The sequence below is a fragment of the Coregonus lavaretus genome, assembly GCF_964263955.1.
Source record: "Coregonus lavaretus genome assembly, chromosome: 20".
In the NCBI taxonomy this organism is placed as follows: Eukaryota; Metazoa; Chordata; class Actinopteri; order Salmoniformes; family Salmonidae; genus Coregonus; species Coregonus lavaretus.
The window spans coordinates 18311681-18333200 of record NC_140007.1 but is presented as its reverse complement, the minus strand read 5'-3'; the positions used below and the strand labels follow the sequence as shown (position 1 = coordinate 18333200).

At 42.0% G+C, this 21520-nt stretch overlaps 2 protein-coding genes across 3 annotated transcripts in view; both read left to right on the top strand.

Annotated features, from left to right (window-relative positions):
* LOC311148054 (forkhead box protein J3-like) overlaps nt 1-566 on the top strand; it is a gene marked incomplete at both ends in the record, with an annotated part of 61413 nt that extends 60847 nt beyond the window's left edge. Inside the window, 2 exons of the mRNA XM_084184946.1 lie at nt 35-136; nt 454-566. Coding sequence (XP_084041072.1) covers nt 35-136; nt 454-566 — 215 coding nt within the window. The remainder of the gene's footprint in view (nt 1-34; nt 137-453) is intronic.
* An 11472-nt stretch (nt 567-12038) lies between these two features.
* pdpn (podoplanin) lies at nt 12039-21520 on the top strand (the record flags this gene model as incomplete). Of its 2 annotated transcripts, XM_084184944.1 has the most annotated exons (4): nt 12039-12449; nt 17604-17975; nt 18316-18424; nt 20071-21520. In XM_084184944.1, the coding sequence occupies exons 1-4, from the start codon at nt 12383-12385 to the stop codon at nt 20075-20077; spliced, it is 555 nt and encodes a 184-aa protein (XP_084041070.1). In that variant the 5' UTR covers nt 12039-12382. The 2 variants fall into 2 exon arrangements, with proteins under 2 accessions (XP_084041070.1, XP_084041071.1); XM_084184945.1 differs by lacking the exon at nt 20071-21520 and having other exon boundaries at nt 12379-12449; nt 18316-18428.

Below are 21520 nucleotides of genomic sequence, written 5' to 3'. Positions count from 1 at the left end.
GTTGCTTCCTGTTGGTTGTCTTCATCTCCTGTAGGTAATCTGTATATGGACTCAAGACAGAACATGTCTTCAATGATGGGACCCCCGGGTTACCCCCACATGCCCCCCATGAGCACTGCAGGCTCCACGATGACAGGTACTACTGCTAACTACTCAGCCCCCTCTCATAGTGGACATTGTGTGTGTGTGTGTGTACACACTCTAAAACACACACCCACACATTATTCTTAGTAATGTAAGGTAGTATTGTAATGTAATAATGGTGCAATGTAACTTTGAATAAAACGTTGTTTTGTTTGATGTCTGTTTGGACCCCAGGAAGAGTAGCTGCTGCCTTGGCAACAGCTAATGGGGATCCTGCTAAAATACTAATACTGTTTGTGTGTGTGTGTGTGTGTGTATGCGTGAGTGTGTGTTTGTACAGCTGCCTTACACCTTTACCTCCATCCTCAGGGCACCATGGCCAGATGAACCAGCAGCACATGATGCCACCCGGGCACTACCAGATGAGGAGGCTGCCTACCGAAGACATCCAGGACGACTTTGACTGGGACTCCATCGTTTAGAACTGCCCCAAGGAGAGGAAGAAAGAGGGATAGCGATAGGGAAAGGGGATGGGAAGAGTGGAAGAGGAGTGGAACCGGCCACCTGCCCTTTGGAGAAAGAGAGACATTCCAGAAGAGGAGTATCAATCCCCTGATCTTGGTCTTTTTATACAAGAGTATAGAGTGACTTTGAAGACAATCAAACATAGAGGGAGACATATTGTCGAGAAAAAATTACATTTGGAACGGTTTGAATTGTCTCGTCTCAATGTGCCAACAGGTTTAGAAGTCGCCAAAAATGGGGACAAGCGATGGTGAAGTATTTTGTTTAATAAATGCTTTGATTCTCGTTTCTTTCCACTGAAGACTCAAAGTGGAAAGGAATGTTTGTGATTTCCGACAGCTTTTTTTCAAGAGACATCCACCTGCCACTAAACTGAAAGGATGAAAAAGATAGTGCCATTGTACGTCGGAACAAACATCCGGCATCATGCCAGTTAGTCCACACAGTATTGTGACTGTTCCTCCCCGTAGCACCACTCCCCTATCTGGCAGAAGTGATAAGAAATCCACAGAATGATACTTGCGCCACTTCCAAGAAATACAGGTAGTTAGAAATGTAGTTAGAAATATGACAATAAGGGTAGACCAGATAAAAATGCTCACGCTAATAAGAGAATGACATTGGGGTACGGTGGCTGTCGACGACAACAAGTGTCCTATCTCTTTGACTGACTCAGACGCCATCTTGTTGGTGCAGGCTTATATTGCAGGAGAGGTCACATTATACCACACCTGGGTTCAAATGCTATTTGAAATCTTTCCCGCCTTGAGTGCGAGATGGGTGGAGTTTGCACTTTTGGGACTTTTCTATTGGTTCCAAAAGGCTCAATCAAGCACAGCTGAAGTTTTTGAAATTATTTATAATAGTATTTGAACCCATGTCTGCATTTCACCCATTCAATTTGTATTTGAAATCTATGTAACTTGCTTTAACCTTCAATGGTTTGATGAGAACAAAAATCTTCCAGTGTAACAACTTTTGTGTTTTGTACGTCGCCACTTTCTTAACTCTGTGATCATGGTGACGCTGGGCCGATAGTTATGTATGTATCTCCTGTTAATCCCTTACTGGTGGTGTTGTGGTGTCTACAGTTGTTTTGTTCTCTCTATCTCGGTGTGTTTGTCTGAGTGTATGTGTGCGCGTGTCTGTGCGTATGTGAGTGCATGCGCCTATGTGTGACTGCGCGCGTGGGTGTTAGCGTTCATCAGGACTGTCCTGTTAGTAACTCCATGGTACCAAGCCCTCAGGGTCCCTGTTTCCTATTTTATTTCCGAATAACGCATAACCCCTATTTCCTTTTGAACATTACTGAAAGGTCAAAGGTCAAATGGGTTTGTGTGTCGTTTACTGTACCTGTTTGCAGGTGTTTCGACCACTGTGGTCGAAAGATGCGCCTAATGTACCACGTTATAAGCTACAGTGCCTTCAGAAAGTATTCATACCCCTTGACTTATTCCACGTTTTGTTGAGTTACAGTCTGAATTCAAAATGGATTCAATTGATTTTTTTGCTCACCCATCTACACACAATACGCTACAATGACAAAGTGAAAACATGTTTTTAGAAATGTTAACAAATTAATTGAAAATGAAATACAGAAATATCTAATTTACATTAGTATTCCCTCCACCCCCGAGTCAATACTTTGTCGACTCACCTTTAGCAGCGATTGTGAGTCTTTCTGGGTAACTGTCTTTCCACACCTGGATTGTGCAATATTTTCCTATTATTCTTTTCAATATTCTTCAAGCTCTGTCAAATTGGTTGTTGATCATTGCTAGACAACCATTTTCAGGTCTTGCCATAGATTTTCAAGAAGATTTAAGTGAAAACTATAACTCGGCCACTCAGGAAAATTCACTGTCTTCTTGGTAAGAAACTCCAGTGTAGATTTCGCCTTTTGTTTTAGGTTATTGTCCTCCTGAAAGGTGAATTCATCTCCCAGTGTCTGGTGGAAAGCAGACTGAACCAGGTTTTCTTGTGCTTAGCTCCATTCCGTTTATTTTTTTATACTGAAAAATTCCCCAGTCCTTAATAATTACAAGCATACCCACAACATGATGCAGCCACCACTATGCTTGAAAATATGGAGAGTGGTACTCAGTAATGTGTTGTAGTGGATTTGCCCCAAACATAACACTTTGTATTCGGGACAAAAAGTTAATTACTTTGCCAAATTTTTTGCAGTATTACTTTAGTGCCTTGTTGCAAATGAGATGCCTGTTTTGGAATAATGTTATTCTGTACAGGCTTCCTTCTCTTCACTTTGTCAATTAGGTTAGTATTGTGGAGTAACTACAATGTAATTGATCCATCGTCAGTTTTCTCCTATCACAGCCATTAAACTCTGTAATGGTTTTAAAGTCACCATTGGCCTCATGGTGAAATCCCTGAGCGGTTTCCTTCCTGTCCGGCAACTGAGTTAGGAAGGACGCCTGTATCTTTGTAGTGACTGGGTGTATTGATGCGCCATCTAAAGTGTCATAAATAACTTCACCATGCGCAAAGGGATATTCAGTGTCTGCTTTTTAAAGATGTTTCCCATCTACAAAATAGGTGCCCTTCTTTGTGAGGCATTGGAAAACCTCCCTGATCTTTGGTTGAATCTGTGTTTGAAATTCACTGCTCGACTGAGGGACCTTATAGATAATTGTACGTGTGGGGTACAGAGATGAGGTAGTCATTCAAAAATCATGTTAAACACTATTACCGCACGCGGAGTGAGTCCATGCAACTTATTATATGACTTAAGCACATTTTTACTCCTGAACTTATTTAGGCTTGCCATAACAAAGGGGTTGAATACTTATTGACTCAAAACATTTCAGCTTTTGAAAAACATAATTCCACTTTGACATTATAGGGTATTGTGTGTAGGCCAGTAACAAAAAATCTCAATTTCATCCATTTTAAATTCAGGCTGTACAACAAAATGTGGAAAAGGTCAACGGGTGTGAATACTTTCTGAAGGCACTGTAAATTAAGTGAAATTCTGTGGATTGAGGACATAAGAAGTCTCGTGTACCAGGTGAACTTGGCTGGTGAACGAGAATACTAGAATGTGACTGCAGTTGAGGGTTAGATTAATTTGGCCTGTCTCTTACAAAAAGAAAGTGGCCTGTTATCCTGTTCTCTAAATGACCACTGGGCTAGTCGGTTACAGATTGGCAACATTTAGATTCTCTACCCTTCTACCGAAGTGTGCAATCGTACACTCGCCCCTAATAGCTTTAAAAGGAATGAACTGGTGTGAAGAATATGGTGGAAACTCCCTCCAGCCATCCAATGCTTTTAATAGAGGGGGAGTAATTGAGTGCCCATTGCTGGAGAAGGGTACCCACTGGGAACACACTGGTTGAATCAACGTTGTTTCTGCATCATTTCAATGAAATTACGTTGAACCAACGTGGAAAGACGTTGAATTGACATCTGTGTCATTTCTGTCAGTGGGGTAGAGAATCGGAATGCAGCCATTGACTCTTAAAACACTCTTGACCCCTCAAAACACAGGTCAAATCCAGTCATGGGCGTTGGATGGGGACACGCAATGATTCCAAGGTGCCTCGTCATAGGATGTGAGAGGGTAAGCAGTTTTTGCACATTGCTGGACAATGTGGTACGGTAGCATCAGGTAGAGAAAATGGTTGGACTGCTAGGTCTAACCTCTCCCCTTGTCTTCTAATATAATCATAAAAAGAGCTCAGTGAGGGAAAGAGAGAATGGTAGACAATGCAGGATTAACAAGAAATAAACAGACAAAATTATCAAATGAACTGCATTTGAACTGTGAAACTTAAAATTGTCAGTGTGTACAAGTGTGTTTTGTCCTCTCGGTATCCCGTTAGTATACCTACATTTACAGAATTGAAATCGTATCCATTCAACAATGCAAATCAGTATTTAACGAATAGATACTGTAATGACGATGATTATGAAACGGGACCCTAAAGTGCTCTTGTGTCTTTGAATATAGTTACTCAATTGAGTTGCAATGTTCAAGACAACATTTCATTGAAGAAGAAAAAAATGCTCCTGATCATTTCTGTCAAGTGCAGTTTTTTTTATGATTAGCACATACAGTATATTGTATGTCAGTGTATTATTGTGCTTACTGTAAATACTGTATGTCATTTCAATCATCCCTTTACCCTTCAGCGATGGGACTCATGAATGAGAGAAAATGGAGGGAGGGAAAGTATTTCAGTATTCCTCCTTCAAGAGAAACACAGTATGTATATACCTATATATTGTATATATCATATGTGATCAAATGCATTGGCTTTTTGTGACACTCTTCCGTGTACTGCAGTCCGATATAATTGTTTCAATGTTTATTAAAATGTTAAGTGAACCTTTTTACTTCATCTACCTCCATTTTGTTATTTGTAGAAAGTTATAAAAATGTGCTACACAAGATACTTGGGTGCTACAGTTACATAAATTCATGTTTTCCTTTGTATTTTCTTCCTGCTCCTTCTCCTGCCCTTTCTCTCTTCAGGTTTTAAGTTGACAAATGGGTTGTTCCATCAATTTGGTGACTTTTGAGAAGGGTAACTTGGTCAATTTTAACATTGTCATAAATCACACATTTTCAACTTCATAAAAAACAAGTTTTCCCATCTCAGGAGGTTAAATTTAAAAAATACTATAGTAAGTGCCTATTATGTATCAAATAAAGTAACAGGGTTGATGATTTCAGCTTAAATTAGCTATAAATCCCCTTGTGACAGGGGGAATGAAAGCTTGTTGTGTGAAACAGGGAGTGGCAATTTAATGCAGGTTTCACAAAAACCACAAAACACCAGAACACCAAAAGAGTAGAACCAGCTCACCTGCTTTTACACTATATGATTTGACTATTAGATTATTAATGTTTTCTTTTGAATATTTTAAAACAAATACTTTAATCATATTAAAATGAGAGTTTAGTTCACGTAACAGGTTTGACCTTAAAATGAGTGGCAGGTGTAAATTCATCACTAATCACATGAAATAAATAATATTATTCAGAAATTACTTTGTCAAAGCAACAAAATAACTAGGGCTTTACAATGATGGTGAAACTTGGATACATTTTTGGATTAAGTGGGTTGAAATCTTCCTAGAAGTGACACAAGGTTGACGGAGGGATGTCAAAATTGTGAATTTTGGCACTTTAGCAAGCCTTTATTCATATAACAAATAGGATTTATTGAATGATCCATGTGGTCTATATTAAAAGGCACTTCATTTAATATAACAGGCTTTTATAATGCAATATTGGTGCACAATGTCTACTTAAAATATCAAAGGGACACAAAAGGCAATCTTTTCGTGGAACAACCCAAATATTGTCTTATTTCCTCACCTTCTAATCTTTACACTCCATGTTTATTTTTGTCCAACAGATGTCGCTAGTGTGCAAAGCTAGAGTTTGTTGCACTCTACTGTATTCAATGTAAACTCTTTGGACCACCATGCTCGAACGTGTTAAAGTCACAATGTTTTAACTGCTTTTACTGTTCTTTTTCATTGTGAAAACGTGTCAAAATCAAGTGGAGGCCACTCTCTGTCAGCAACGCATGTATGTTATCCTAAACCATTTAGTCAAACCACAAGAGAAATCTATTAAAATAGCATTGTAATGCATATAGACTTGTAATGCATATAGCACTCCTTTTAGTCAAATGTATGGGAAGTGAATGGGGAAAACTCGCCATTATCACAATCTGATGATGGAGCATGATGACGACATCTTTCTTGGTGTCATTTTGATCAAATTGAAATGCTTGCATATAATTGAATGAATGAGAATTCAAACAGCGGACAAACTTTGTTTAGTATGTATTTCTCTGCTCACTGTAAAGGTTTTGTGTTTAGTTGATTAGGATCCCCATTAGCTACTGCACATGCAGCAGCTACTCTTCCTGAGGTCCACATAAAACATACAAATACATGATGAAGTACAGAAAAGTTATAGACAAGAACAACATATTAAAATTAGAGTTATATATTGGAAAGACACCAAGAGACAAAAATACTATTTACACACTATTCATATATACGTATTCTTATATACAGTACCGTTAAATCATATCTTTAGAAAGAGGAGAGGCGCTGTGATTCAAGATTTGTTTTTTTAAAGCGAAACTTGCTTTTTGCCTGAGTAACCTCTGGTGGCAGAGCATTCCACTATGACATGGCCCTATACATAACTGAGCGATGCATTAAATCTGTTTTTGGTTTGGGTACCGTGAAGAAACCCATAGTGGTGTGTCTGGTGGGGTATGTACATATATGCTACATTTGTGCATGCCGCAAATGACTGTTAATCGGGCCAGTGTAAATTGTATGTCAGCCCATGTGAGGAAAATTCAGAGGTGTCGGGAGCTGGTGCTTTCGTTCCGACTCCTGATGACCGGTCTTTTGGGCTCTGAGCTCTTCAGTACGGGTCATTCTACTGCCAATGTTTGTCTCTGGAGATTGCATGGCTGTGTGCTCGATTTTATACACCTGTCAGCAACAGGTGGGGCTGAAATAGCCAAATCCACTCATTTGAAGGGGTGTCAACATACTTTTGGCCTTAGATTATACAAGTTGTTAGGCATTTTCAACACAAACATTTTGTTAAAAAGACTAGCAGAGAATTAGTCGATTTCTCCTCAACCCTCAACCATGAAAAACTATCATGCATTTTGTTGTTAGTTCTGTGTGTGCAGTTAAGGGCACGGCGTGCTGCTTTGTTTTGAGCCACCTGCAGCTTTGCTGGGTCTTTCTTTGCTGCACTAGTACAGTTGATCTTTGTGTCAAAAACGCAGAACATATTTTTTTATAACAGACATACCTCTCCCCATCTTGACAACAACTTTGTCAATATGACGTGACCATGATAACCATCCAATGTTACTCCTAAGAGTTCAGCTTCTTCAACTTCTTCAATGGTCACACCCTTTATGCACAACTCCAGGTGAGTTTTAGGTCTAAGAGAATTATATAAACCAAATACAATGCTTTTGGTTTTAGATGTATTTAAGACCAAATTTATTCTTAATTACCCATTCTAAAAGTGACTGTAACTCCTTGCACTGCTGTAGGTGCTGATGTGTAGAGTGTACAATCATTAGCATACATAGTCATTTTAGCTTCTTGTAAGACAAGTGGCAAATAATTTGTTAAAATAGACAAGAGTATCGGTCCAAGGCAACTGCCTTGAGGGATACCGCACTGTACATATCTGATGTTAGAGAAGCTTCCATTGAAGAATACTCTCTGAGTTCTATTGGACAAGTAACTCTCCAACCATGTGATGGCAGGTGATCTAAAGCCATAACAAGTTAGTTTTTTCAATAACAAATTATGATCAACAACATCAAAGGCTGCACTGAAATCTAAAAATGCAGCTCCAACTATCATCTTATTATCCATGTCTTTCAACCAATCATCTGAGTCAGTGCAGTACATGTTGAGTGCCCTTTCCTATATTCATGCTGAAAGTCAGTAGTTAACTTGTTCTTTGAAAAATAGCATTGTATTTGTTCAATCACAATTTACTCCATCAGTTTACTAAGAACAGGCAGCAAACTGATTGGGCGGCTGTTTGAGCCACCAAAGGGTGCTTTACTATTTTTAGGTGGTGGAATTACTTTAGCTTCCTTCCACACCTGTGGACACACACACACTCCTTTAGGCTTTGATTAAAGATATGGCAAATAAGGGTGGCAATACAGCTGAGCTGGTCCTCTGTAGCTCAGCTGGTAGAGCACGGCGCTTGTAACGCCAAGGTAGTGGGTTCGATCCCCGGGACCACCCATACACAAAAATGTATGCACGCATGACTGTAAGTTGCTTTGGATAAAAGCGTCTGCTAAATGGCATTAAAAAAATTAAAAATACAGTTTGCTACCATTCTCAATAGTTTCCCATCTACGTTGTCTATACCTGGTGGCTTATCATTATTGATGGATAATAATACTTTTTCCACCTCATCCACACAAACTTGACCAAATTAAAAACAGCAATCCTTCTCTTTCATTATTAGATCTTCAATACACAAATACAGCGCCTTCAGAAAGTATTGACACCCCTTTACTTTTTCCACATTTTGTTGTGTTACAAAGTCGGATTAAAATGTATTTAATTGTAATTTCTTTGTCAACGATCTATACAAAATACTTTAATGTCAAAGTGGAAGAAAAATTCTAACATTTGTAAAAAATCTGAATAAATAATGAAAAATAAAACACTAATATATCTTGATTAGATAAGTATTCAACCCCCTGAGTTAATACATATTAGAATCACCTTTGGCAGCGATTACAGCAGTGAGTCTTTCTGTGTAAGTTTCTAAGAGCTTTGCACACCTGGATTGTACAATATTTGCACATTATTCTTTAAAAAATGCTTCAAGCTCTGTGAAGTTGGTTGTTGATCATTGATAGACAGCCATTTTCAAGTTTTGCCATAGATTTTCAAGCCGATTTAAGTCAAAACTGTAACCAGGCCACTCAAGAACATTCAATGTCATCTTGGTAAGCAACTCCAGTGTATATTTGGCCTTGTTTTACGTTCTTGTCCTGCTGAAAGGTGAATTTGTCTCCAAGTGTCTGTTGGAAAGCAGACTGAATCAGGTTTTCCTCTAGGATTTTGCCTGTGCTTAGGTCTATTCCGTTTCTTTTTGTCATAAAAACTACATTTCCAATGACAAGCATACCCGTGATTGAAAATATGAAGAGTGGTTCTCAGTGATGTGTTACAGTGGGGGAAAAAAGTATTTAGTCAGCCACCAATTGTGCAAGTTCTCCCACTTAAAAATATGAGAGAGGCCTGTAATTTTCATCATAGGTACACGTCAACTATGACAGACAAAATGAGGAAAAAAATCCAGAAAATCACATTGTAGGATTTTTTATGAATTTATTTGCAAATTATGGTGGAAAATAAGTATTTGGTCAATAACAAAAGTTTCTCAATATTTTGTTATATACCCTTTGTTGGCAATGACACAGGTCAAGCGTTTTCTGTAAGTCTTCACAAGGTTTTCACACACTTTTGCTGGTATTTTGGCCCATTCCTCCATGCAGATCTCCTCTAGAGCAGTGATGTTTTGGGGCTGTCGCTGGGCAACACGGACTTTCAACTCCCTCCAAAGATTTTCTATGGGGATGAGATCTGGAGACTGGCTAGGCCACTCCAGGACCTTGAAATGCTTCTTACGAAGCCACTCCTTCGTTGCCCGGGCGGTGTGTTTGGGATCATTGTCATGCTGAAAGACCCAGACACGTTTCATCTTCAATGCCCTTGCTGATGGAAAGAGGTTTTCACTCAACATCTCACGATACATGGCCCCATTCATTCTTTCCTTTACACGGATCAGTCGTCCTGGTCCCTTTGCAGAAAAACAGCCCCAAAGCATGATGTTTCCACCCCCATGCTTCACAGTAGGTATGGTGTTCTTTGGATGCAACTCAGCATTCTTTGTCCTCCAAACACGACGAGTTGAGTTTTTACCAAAAAGTTCTATTTTGGTTTCATCTGACCATATGACATTCTCCCAATCCTCTTCTGGATCATCCAAATGCACTCTAGCAAACTTCAGACGGGCCTGGACATGTACTGGCTTAAGCAGGGGGACACGTCTGGCACTGCAGGATTTGAGTCCCTGGCGGCGTAGTGTGTTACTGATGGTAGGCTTTGTTACTTTGGTCCCAGCTCTCTGCAGTTCATTCACTAGGTCCCCCCGTGTGGTTCTGGGATTTTTGCTCACCGTTCTTGTGATCATTTTGACCCCACGGGGTGAGATCTTGCGTGGAGCCCCAGATCGAGGGAGATTATCAGTGGTCTTGTATGTCTTCCATTTCCTAATAATTGCTCCCACAGTTGATTTCTTCAAACCAAGCTGCTTACCTTTTGCAGATTCAGTCTTCCCAGCCTGGTGCAGGTCTATAATTTTGTTTCTGGTGTCCTTTGACAGCTCTTTGGTCTTGGCCATAGTGGAGTTTGGAGTGTGACTGTTTGAGATTGTGGACAGGTGTCTTTTATAGTGATAACAAGTTCAAACAGGTGCCATTAATACAGGTAACGAGTGGAGGACAGAGGAGCCTCTTAAAGAAGAAGTTACAGGTCTGTGAGAGCCAGAAATCTTGCTTGTTTGTAGTTGACCAAATACTTATTTTCCACCATAATTTGCAAATAAATTCATTAAAAATCCTACAATGTGATTTTCTGGATTTTTTTTCCTCAATTTGTCTGTCATAGTTGACGTGTACATATGATAAAAATTACAGGCCTCTCATCTTTTTAAGTGGGAGAACTTGCACAATTGGTGGCTGACTAAATACTTTTTTTCCCCACTGTATTTTGGATTTGCCCCAAACATAACATTTGTATTCAGGACATAAAGTTAATTTCTTTGCCATTTTTTTAGCAGTTTTACTTTACTGCCTTATTGCAAACAAGATGCATATTTTGGAATATTTTTATTCTGTACATGCTTCCTTCTTTTCACTCTGTCAATTAGGTTAGTATTGTGGAGTAACTATAATGTTGTTGATCCATCCTCAGTTTTCGCCAATCACAGCCATTAAACTCTGTAACTGTTTTAAAGTCACCATTGGCCTCATGGTGAAATCCCTGAGCGATTTCCTTCCTCTCCGGCAACTGAGTTAGGAAGGACACCTGTATCTTTGTAGTGACTGAGTGTATTGATACACCATCCAAAGTAATTAATGACTTCACCATGCTCAAAGGGATATTCAATGTATTTTTTTTTACACATCTACCAATAGGTGGCCTTCTTTGAGAGGCATTGGAAAACCTGATCTTTGTGATTGAATCTGTGTTTGAAATTCATTGCTTGACTGAGGGACCTTACAGATAATTGTATGTGTGGTGTACAGAGATGAGGTAGTCGTTCAGAAATCACAGTATTATTGCACACAGAGGGGGTCCATGCAACTTATTATGTGACTTGTTAAGCACATTTCTACTCCTGAACTTATTTAGGCTTGCCTTAACAAATGGGTTGAACACTTACTGACTCATGTTTTGTCAAAACATTTCTCAATTGACAGTATGTCAAGACCTAGTAGCTGAGGAATGGAATTGTTTTTCAGAAATGTTATGTTGTGCTGCATTTTTATTTTATTTTGTGTGGGGAAAAAGGTATCTGTTTTGAGGGTATATTTGTATGCAACTAATTGCGTATGTTTTTGTGGTGTCTACCTTGTGTATAAATATATTGGTGTATTTACTTATATATTTCTGTGTGTGCTGCTGGTATTGCAGGGCAGTCTGCAGTCAGCGCTGACTGGACTGTTCAAGTTGGGAGGCAGGACCAGGGCAGAGACCACCTTACACTGCCCAGCCCCCCACTCACCATCACACCCCCCGACAGTACCAGCACCCCTCCTCCACTCCCGACACACTCACACTCTCTCTTTCCCTTGCCCTGTGCCTGTCTCTCTCCATTCTACCAAGCAGCCGGCCAGACCTCTTCTCTCTCTCTCTCTCTTCTCCTGCCTTGTCGACATCCATCGAGCGCTCCACGCCTTTCTCCCTCAGCCTCCGAAGCCGTGCCCGTCTGCCGTTACTGCTGCTGACCATCCGTGTCTCTATCTACAACTGCAACAAGTTCCCTGGGACTTTTTTGGAAACTTTTTCCTCAAGACCTTTTCCTTTTTTGCTATCTCCCTGGAGACGGCAGTACATGTGGTGCTGTGTGTGAGAGGGTCTAGTGTTGCTCTTTACCCTGGGGTCTCTGTACACCATTGACCAGAGGAGAAGACTACTTGTCATCATGATCAAAGTTCAGCTGCTGCTTCTGCTGGCCCTGGTCGGCCCCTTCTGTGCCGTCGCACACGCAAGTAAGTCAACACCCAGGGTTCGAGCCCTCTTGGCACACTGTGTCTTTTCTGTCTGGCCACTCTGCCTGGCTTTCACACACTCTCACACACCACACCTCTCTTCTCACACCCTTTGTCTGTTTGGCTTGTGTCCTGCCGCGTCCTGAATTTGAATCTTGGGGCTGCTCTTAGTTCTTTGTCCTTAGTTCTAAAGTTTCTCTCTCAAGGAAGAGTGAACACACCTTCTCTCTGGTTTGTTTGATGTATAGTTTATTTTTATTTAGTTTTTCACAGTAGTTATTTTTTCATTTGAAATGTGTACAACTGTGGTATCGGCCTCTTGTATTCTCCTCTGGAGTCTCCACTAGATATAAGTTGTGAGTTTCATTTAGCAGTGAATTGCTTTGGCTCATCCTGGATGGAAAAAGAAGAGGTCTGGCTGAAGCTGTTAATGTAATAAAGAGGGGCGACTGGGTGGATAGTCTGTGTCGATTCTAACAGTTCCCTCTCTCCTTCTCTCCCTCCCCCAACACCCCTTCCCCAAGCCTCGGGGAGGAGGAAAAGTTGGATTTGGAGACTGTGATGAGGGAATGTGATGTAATGGTGTGAGGTCTTGTGCCTCGTGCACATGATTTCTTGGCTGCTGGCAGTGAGAAAAAGGAATATCCTTTGGAAGGCTACCAAACATTGCTCGGGTCTGACCTTATATACACACTGTACACGTTTATCCGAAAGCATATCCCTCCCTATCTTTCTCTTTCCCTCTCCCACTCTCCCTTGCAAGTCCTAGGTAGGAAAGCCTTTCCCCATGGGGAGGGAGGGAGAAAAGTGAGCAGAGACAGTACAGAGTGCAGCAGGGCTGGGCTAGTTTGTGTGTGGGTATTAATAGAGGGTAGCTCTATATTTAAGACTGTCATATGGATGGGAGCGTGAGAGAGAACACCCGGCTACGTGAGGGCTTAACAGTGAGGGCTACTGCCTGCTGCCCCACCCCTACCGCATGTTGTTAGACTGACAGGGCCCACCACCCCCTCCACATTTACCCATCTTTGGCAGGGTATCAAGCTTTACCAGCACCCCTCAACCCCCATTCCGGCCGCCCCCTCCTCTCCTACTATTCCCCCTACTTTCGGTTGATGAGTCTAGGGCTGGCCCAGGGGGCAGTTGAGGGGGGTTTATTTTTAAACGGCAACCTTTACCGACCAGAGGCAGCCCTTTTCACGAAGGCCCATTTTGGAAGAGCGTTAACTCCTAAAGCTGCTCCTCTCTGCTCCACGCCCTGACAAATAAAATACAAATAATATGAATAAAATAAGTAGAACAACCTGCACACGCTCCGAACAGAGCCTGTTGATTCTTTCTACCCACTTGACTCCCTATGCATTTCTCGCCCAAGCCCCTCCTGCCTCATAATGAGCTTTGTCTGAGCCTCTTGCCTTCAAAAGACTCACTCCAACACATCTGGCTAAAGATACCCTCTGTCCATGCGTGCTTGTATAGTGATTCAAGTGTGCGCTCACACACTAAAAATGAGACGCACGCTGTAAAATCAACTCAGGAAAGCATCGCTTACGTCACCAGCGGGCCTTTTTTTATGCTATCCAAAATGTAAAGTTTGAAGTTGTAGACCTGCCTCTTTTATGCCAAATCTGTGCGGAGAGAAAATACAGATCTGTTTGAGTCGGCCAAGGCGGAGGCCATTTTAGCTTGTGAACGCGGTAGCCCCAGACAGAGGTGTAGGGTTGGTGTGGCAGGCACTGACAGAGAGGGTAATTCAGCCCTGCCATTAGACCGAGAGGGCACCTCCACAACATAGCTGAACCAAGGGCTTGTGTGTCTTCACTGTCAGAGTGAACATGAATGTCTCACTCCTCTAGCACCTACGCCACAGGCTCAGACACAGAGTGAAGAGAAAAACAAAAATAACTTATACAACAGTGAACTGATGGTATCATGTGATGGCTTTCTGGACTTTCACTTGATATATTGCTAAAGCTCCCTTGATATATTTATTGTGGCTCCTTTTAAGCCATCTCAATTAATATTGCTGTATTTATTTTATTTATTAAGGATCCCTATTAGCTGCTGCCAAGAGGAGGGGGGGGTTAACTTAATGTACTGTTAAAGTCTACTTAATAATAGATTAATGAGTTTCACTGGATTTATCGCTATGTTTGTTTTGGTGACTCCATATTTCACAGCAGTCAGCTTGAGATATATTGGTGATATTTAGCCTATATATTTTTTAAGTTCACAGGATAAACGGCTCGATAGAAGTCTTGTGCCATTGGTGACCTTGATTTTGTTTGTTTTAAATGACATGGAAACAACGTTGATTCAACCACTCGAGGAAAAAAACATGGCCTGTATGTAGACACTATTGTGTCTAAGATAAGAGCCAGTGGGAATATTCCACTCTGGCTATCGGACCTCTCCCACTCAACTCAAAGTGCAATTCTTACGGTTAGCATGGGAGGCTAGCGGTACTGCGCGGGCCATACCGTGATGAGATGGGATGGGGCCACAGCAGACACACTCCCTCACACGTCTGCAGATGGGCCCTTCCTGTCTACAGACAGCTTAGCACAGGCATATCTCCCCCCTAAACTTACACACACCCACACTCGCATACACACACACACACACACACACACACACACACACACACACACACACACAGGGGAGTCTCAGTGGCAGCTGATTGTGATGGTGATGGATGTGTCCTGCTCCCTCCCTCTCTCTCACACTGTATATTTTTCTCTCTCCCCCTCTCTGTCGTTCTCTCTCACGATGCCATTACTGTCCGACAGGCAGGATCCCGACCCCATATGGGCCCCACTGCTTCTTTCCGGCCCTTTGCTGTATTCTGTCACTCTCTCACTTTTCACTCTCGCCCCTTTGCCTGTTTGCCTGCCTTTTATGGTCCCCCCCTCCTCCCCAAGGAGCTTGTTTGAGAGAAATGTTAAATCAGGGTCAACGAGACAGACCTTTAATGCCCAGCGGTGATTTAGGGAGCTGATGATACACACACACACACACACACACACACACACACACACACACACACACACACTGAAACTCAAGCATTCACACACCATTGGAGGCTGGTGGGAGGAGCTATAGGAGGACGGGCTCATTGTAATGGCTGGAATAGAATAGGTGGAACAGCATCAAACGTGGTTTTCATGTTTGATGTTTGATACCGTTCCATTAATTCCATTACAATGAGCCTGTCCTCCTATAGCTCCTCCCACCAGCCTCCTCTGTCACAACCACACATCTGCTCTGAGGTCAGGCTATGATGGGACATTAAACCAGAGACAGACTGTAGAACTAGGCCCCTGTTCATGGAACAGGACGAGTGAGAGAGCGAATAAACGAAAGTGGCTGCCGCTGGTCTCTCTATACCATTCCTGCTTCCCTCCTCCGTTTTACACCGCTCTCTCTCCCTCTCCACATCACCCCGCTCTCCTCTTGCAGAGCTAACATTACAGCATTCCCAAAATCTTTATCAGGAGCAACTTCATCCACGGGGTGGAGGCGGGGCAGGGAGAAGATAGGGAGAAAGAGTGGTAGTGGGATGGAGAGAAAAGTACGGTGGGAGAGAGATATAGAGAGAGGGAGAGGTAGTGAGTGGGGGAGCATAGTGGGAAGGAGGGGCGGGAGAGAGCGAGAGAGAGGGAGACAGGGCAACAATCCTGTTCTCTTACTCACTAGCACAGCTGTATTACCCAGCACAGTTGGAAGGAATGTTATTTTTAACCTCGTAAAACATTCTCTATTGTAAAGGGTTTAGAAGAATCAGTGGAAAACGGCAAAGAAATGATGTCAGGTTTTAAGTTTAGACAGATCGGAGTTCAGAGACATTTCGAACTGCAGATTCGAAAGGGCAAAGAGTACTCTCAGGAGCAAGGAGAGAATGCAGCAGAACATGTTGCAAGTTTACCATAATTTCAGTCCTCCACTAAAATGGACTTCTACTTAATAATTTTGAAGCTGCACTGTCCAAGCAAAGCTTTCAGTTGTGGTCTGGAAGGGAACAGGCACAGATAGGACTTGATATGTAGAGTGCTACAGTAAGGTCTCACTCAGCTTCTATTTTGCGGTCCAACCCTTTGAACAAAGAGGCTATTCTTATTACAAGAGGGTTTCATACAATTATAGGATAGATTATAGTACATTTCACTACAAGCATTGACAGTCCACTGAGCTCAGCTCAAAGAGCTTCCTTTCCAACTGTTATTGCCATCCAAAAATGGCCAGATGAGAGGATTTTTTAAAGTTGAGATCGTGTAGATCTTTGGTCTCTCTGGTAACATCACAAACAACTAATTCGAACACATCCGAGTAATTTGGATGCCGTTTTCTCAAGCAATCTGCAACAACTGTTAAGCACCTAGTTGTGTTGTTTTATACTGAAGTGTCCATTGTTTCTTACCCCTCTTGGTGTTTTAATGGTATGGCCTCATCTGCTGACTTCCTGCCATCCCCATCCAGGGCCTGTTAAGATGGAGACTCCATGAACAGCAAATGAGGCAGAGGGTGTGGCATGCGAGTGCGCAAACACGGCCCAAGACAGGATGGAGAGGGGCGGGGTGGGTGGGACTGGGGAGGAGGAGGGAGGACCAACGTTTGTTCAGTCATGGGATGTGGCAGCCATGTTCTCACTGCTACTGATGAGTCAAGCCTTAGGCTTGGGAACATAATGTCGAAGAAGAATGTTAATATTTATGTAGTTTTTCTCTCAAATTCTCTCACCATGCCCTTGCAATGAGGGACTTTCCAACCGTCATTCTCTTTTTCCAGCTACTACATTTCAAAACTATTGTGAAATGACAGAGAGAAACCAAATGGTGAATAGGACTCCACAAGCTGTTGTTTAGGGGATTAACATCACATTGTGGTCCTCTGTAGCTCAGCTGGTAGAGCACGGCGCTTGTAACGCCAAGGTAGTGGGTTCGATCCCCGGGACCACCCATACACAAAAATGTATGCACGCATGACTGTAAGTCGCTTTGGATAAAAGCGTCTGCTAAATGGCATATTATTATTATTATTACATTCAAAAAGAAATTATCATGTATGTCATCAACAAATGTAGCCTTTCTCTTCAGCATGTGCGAATATTGTTAATTTGCCTCTACCAGTCTCTGACCTCTCTTTGCTGTCCCTCAGGCACACTGGTGACACCAGTAGAGCTGGTGACAGACGCCCCTGCTGCTCCCGAGGCCACCGTGGCCCCCAAAGAGGAAGATCCCGTAGTCACCGATGCCCCGGCAGCTGAACCCGAGGCTGCGGCCGAGGAGGTCGTAACGGACACCCCTGCCACCGAAGAACCCGCCGCTACCGAGGCTGCTGCCCCCGAGGCGACGGAGGTCGCTTCTGTGGAGACCGAAGCCCCTGCCGCCGCCACTGAAGCTGCCAAGCAGGAGACGGCCGCAACAGAGGCCCCTACCATCATCACCGAGGCCCCGGCGGAGCCCGAAGCCGAGGCCACGGCAGCTACAGAGTCTGAGGAGGAGGAGGTGGTGGTGGAAGAGCCAGAGGGTAAGGACTGAGGATCTCAGGATAGGAGATATCTGCAATTAGATAGAGATATAGAGACACCATGAAGCTGAGGAAATCCTCCCGATGCTACAGTCTGTCTGCTCCCATAGAGGGGAATCAAATAGAGGCCAAGGATATGTAGAGCTCAAGACACCATGAGATTGCTCTGCCCCCTGGTCTCTTAATTTCTATTCTTGCCTTTTAGTTGATGTTGTCTTTGTTCTGTCTTTCCCTCTTTCCATTCATTTTTTCCTTCTCCTCTTGGTTTCCTTCCTGTGTTGTTGTTTCCCTATTGAGGTCGGTCTGCTGGAGTAACTCAGCCTTTGTGTTCCTTCCACAGAGGGTATGGGCTCTGGACAAGTGGTGGGTATTGTTATTGGTGCATTAGTGGCAGTGATCGTTGTCATCGCCGTGGTGATCGCCGTGGTGAGGAGAATGGGTAAATACTCGTAAGTACCTCCAAGGGATACACATATTGAACTAGAATGAGTCATTCTATGTCTATGGATACACACGCACATTCATATGCAGGCATGCACATGCACGCATACACACTCTGCATGTCCTGTTTGCCTTGTCATGATCTTGGGAGAGGACTAAGCATGCTGTAGAAGCATGAAGCTACCATAAAACCATGCACAATAAAACCATGCACAATACTCCACAACTTATGCATGCAGATACTTACTCTGGGGAAGTAGATAAAGAGCCTCATTGCCAAATTCCCAAACTATCCCTTTAAGCCACTATGGTGAAATGGGTGTAGAGGGTGTTATGAAGAATGTAGTTTAATAGGTAAGACACAACCTGCATCACTTTTCAACCATAACTGGTCCTCTTAACATCAAAGATTCAAATAGAGGTGTGTGTATTCCTTTGAAAAGGAAGTTGTATTAACTTTTCAAATGGGAACAAGAAGCATGTTCCAACAGACCGCTGCTGTACTCTCTACAACACCTCTTCCTCTGAATACTGTCATATTTGGGGATGTGCTTGCCTGCTAACGGGGAACGTTTTCTATGCCATAGGGCTGCTGCTGCTGCTGCTAAGAAAAAGGCTGCCAAAAAAGAAAGCATCTTGGTTTCTGTAATTTTCTCTTTGATTGTTATCCCAGTTAATAATCTTAACCCCCTGACTCTTCATGGTCCAACATCACAGACACATAACAAAGGTTGCATCTCAAATGGCACCCTATTCCCTGCACTACTTTCAAAAGTAGTGCACTATAAAGGGAATCGGATGTCATTTGGGATGCAGACAAACTGTCAGGCAGACAAACTGTCCGACAGGCTATTGGTTGCTACTCCTCTCTGAGACATCCACTCATGGGCCTATGAGCCATCAGGCATTGTTCATTCACTGAAACAAGTGGCTCTATTTGAGATTCAATTTCGGTCAAACGCCTTGTGTATTGAATTAGTAGGTCCATTTGATAAATGGTTTCCCTGCTGTGGTGGCAGAATTTTCCAGAAGACAGCCGTTTGGCTTTACATCGTTAATTGCGATTGATTATGTTGCCAATCTCTATCACATATTGGTCTGAAACGGAGTAACAATTCAAGGCTGTCATCTTGAATGTTCTACCTCGATAACTAATTCAAAAATATTTGTTGTTGTCATTGGTCCATTTTGAAACTCTTTGTTTGAATTGACTAGATTTGGAATATAATACATTTTACTTTCACAAATATCATGATTTCAAGTCTGTTTCTCCTTATTTAAAACCATTGAAAACAAACAATATCCTTATCCCAAGCCAAATATGTCTGTACAGTGTCCATAACCAAGATAACACCCAGTATAATGAAGTGTGTGACTTTTGAATTAATTAAATTAAAATAATCTGTGTTTTTCTTTACTCATTTTGGGGTCAATGGAGACTCCTTATATTTATGAATTATGACATTTCATTAAAAACTGCAGTATCTACTAAAAGTAATGTTCTGTAGGTGCTGTGTTATCTTTAAAATCATAAACGTTTTATATTTTATTTTCCAAACCATCAACTGACATTTTTATGAGCCATAACCAGATGTTTATGTGTGTTGGCCTGTGTGTCTTACTCTCTCTTTCTCCTTCTCTTTTCATCCCTCAGCCCCTGAGGAGAAAGGCTGCAAGACAGGAAGTCCCCAAAAAGTTCTGGCAATTCTGAACTATGTAATTTCCTGTCATTAAACAAACATGCTACTCTAACTTAACCAGGATCTTGGACTGTTGACAAAAGGAGGGGAAGGTGTGTGGGGGAGGATGGTTGCCCACCTCTCCTCTTCTCCCCCAACCCCAAGACAGAGCCATTGACATCAACGGTCCTGCCCAACCACACAGCAACCCCCCATACCAACAACCAAACTGAAAAAAAGGTTGCCCACAGGATGTCACAGTGAATTTCAGGGTCTTTCATTTGGATTCGTAAAAATAAGTAAGGGATTATCTAACTTGTGGTAGAAAACGCTCTCTCTTATGCAGTGGTGTGTACATTAACACAGATGTGCATTTGAGTTGGTGAAGAGGACCTAAAAACGATACAAAAAACGACACAAGAAAAAATGGGAATATGGAAAAAAAGGAGACGGGAGAGAATGTTGTGAATTCCATAGGGTGTATATACCATGCAAAGGGACTATAGTTATTACTTTATCATATGTTGCAGTTGCTCACTATAGCATTCAGTATATGGAACATTGCAAAGCAGCCATAGGCTATTGTGGCCAATGGACCTAACTGAAAATCCTTCTGAAAAACCAACCACATTAGTATTTTGTCACCTTAACACCTAGCCAATGAGTCCCTCACTACAGAAATGTTCAACAACTATATGAAGCACTGTATGCAGAAGTTGTATTGACATTGTGCTCATGTTCTGAGGGTTAGCGAGGGGCTAATGAAAAGACGCCTCATTTGCAAGTGTAACGTGACATTCTGCCAGCTTTAACACTGACATATAAAAACCTAATACATATCTGTGAAATTTAGCAGAAGGGTTTGTGCCACTGTCTCTGGTATTCCCTGCATCGTTTGGAGATTTTACTATTGAAGTACATTAATGTGAATTGACTGTACTTTAACTGCCACCCATTCCAATAGGACAGCTTTGACGACTTCAGGTTTTCACTGAAAAATGTGTTCCATTTACAGGTAGTGGTCAATAGCCCCCATTCTGCTAGCATTGTCGTTTACAATGTATACACCGTACTACTGCTTACTTTAGTTGGAATAGAGTATACACAATCTTTAAATGCAGCCCCCCCACACACATTTTCTTCATAGTCGTTAGTAGTCATTAATGGGTGTAAAAATAATTCAGTCTCAGCTTAGCTCCGCTTGCTTTAAGAACTCAGTTAATAAGTGCACTGAATGAGTGATGATAATTGTTTAATGAATCCGCTTTAGACACTGCAATCGTTTGCGACGACGTTTGTTTCCGCTTTTGCTCCATATGATCAACTCTAGGTCTTTAATTTTACTGTCTGATTTGTTTGACTCCTTTTATTTAATTGCAGTGTTTTTGATCGTACTGTTTCAATAAAAAAGTGAAAACACTCCAC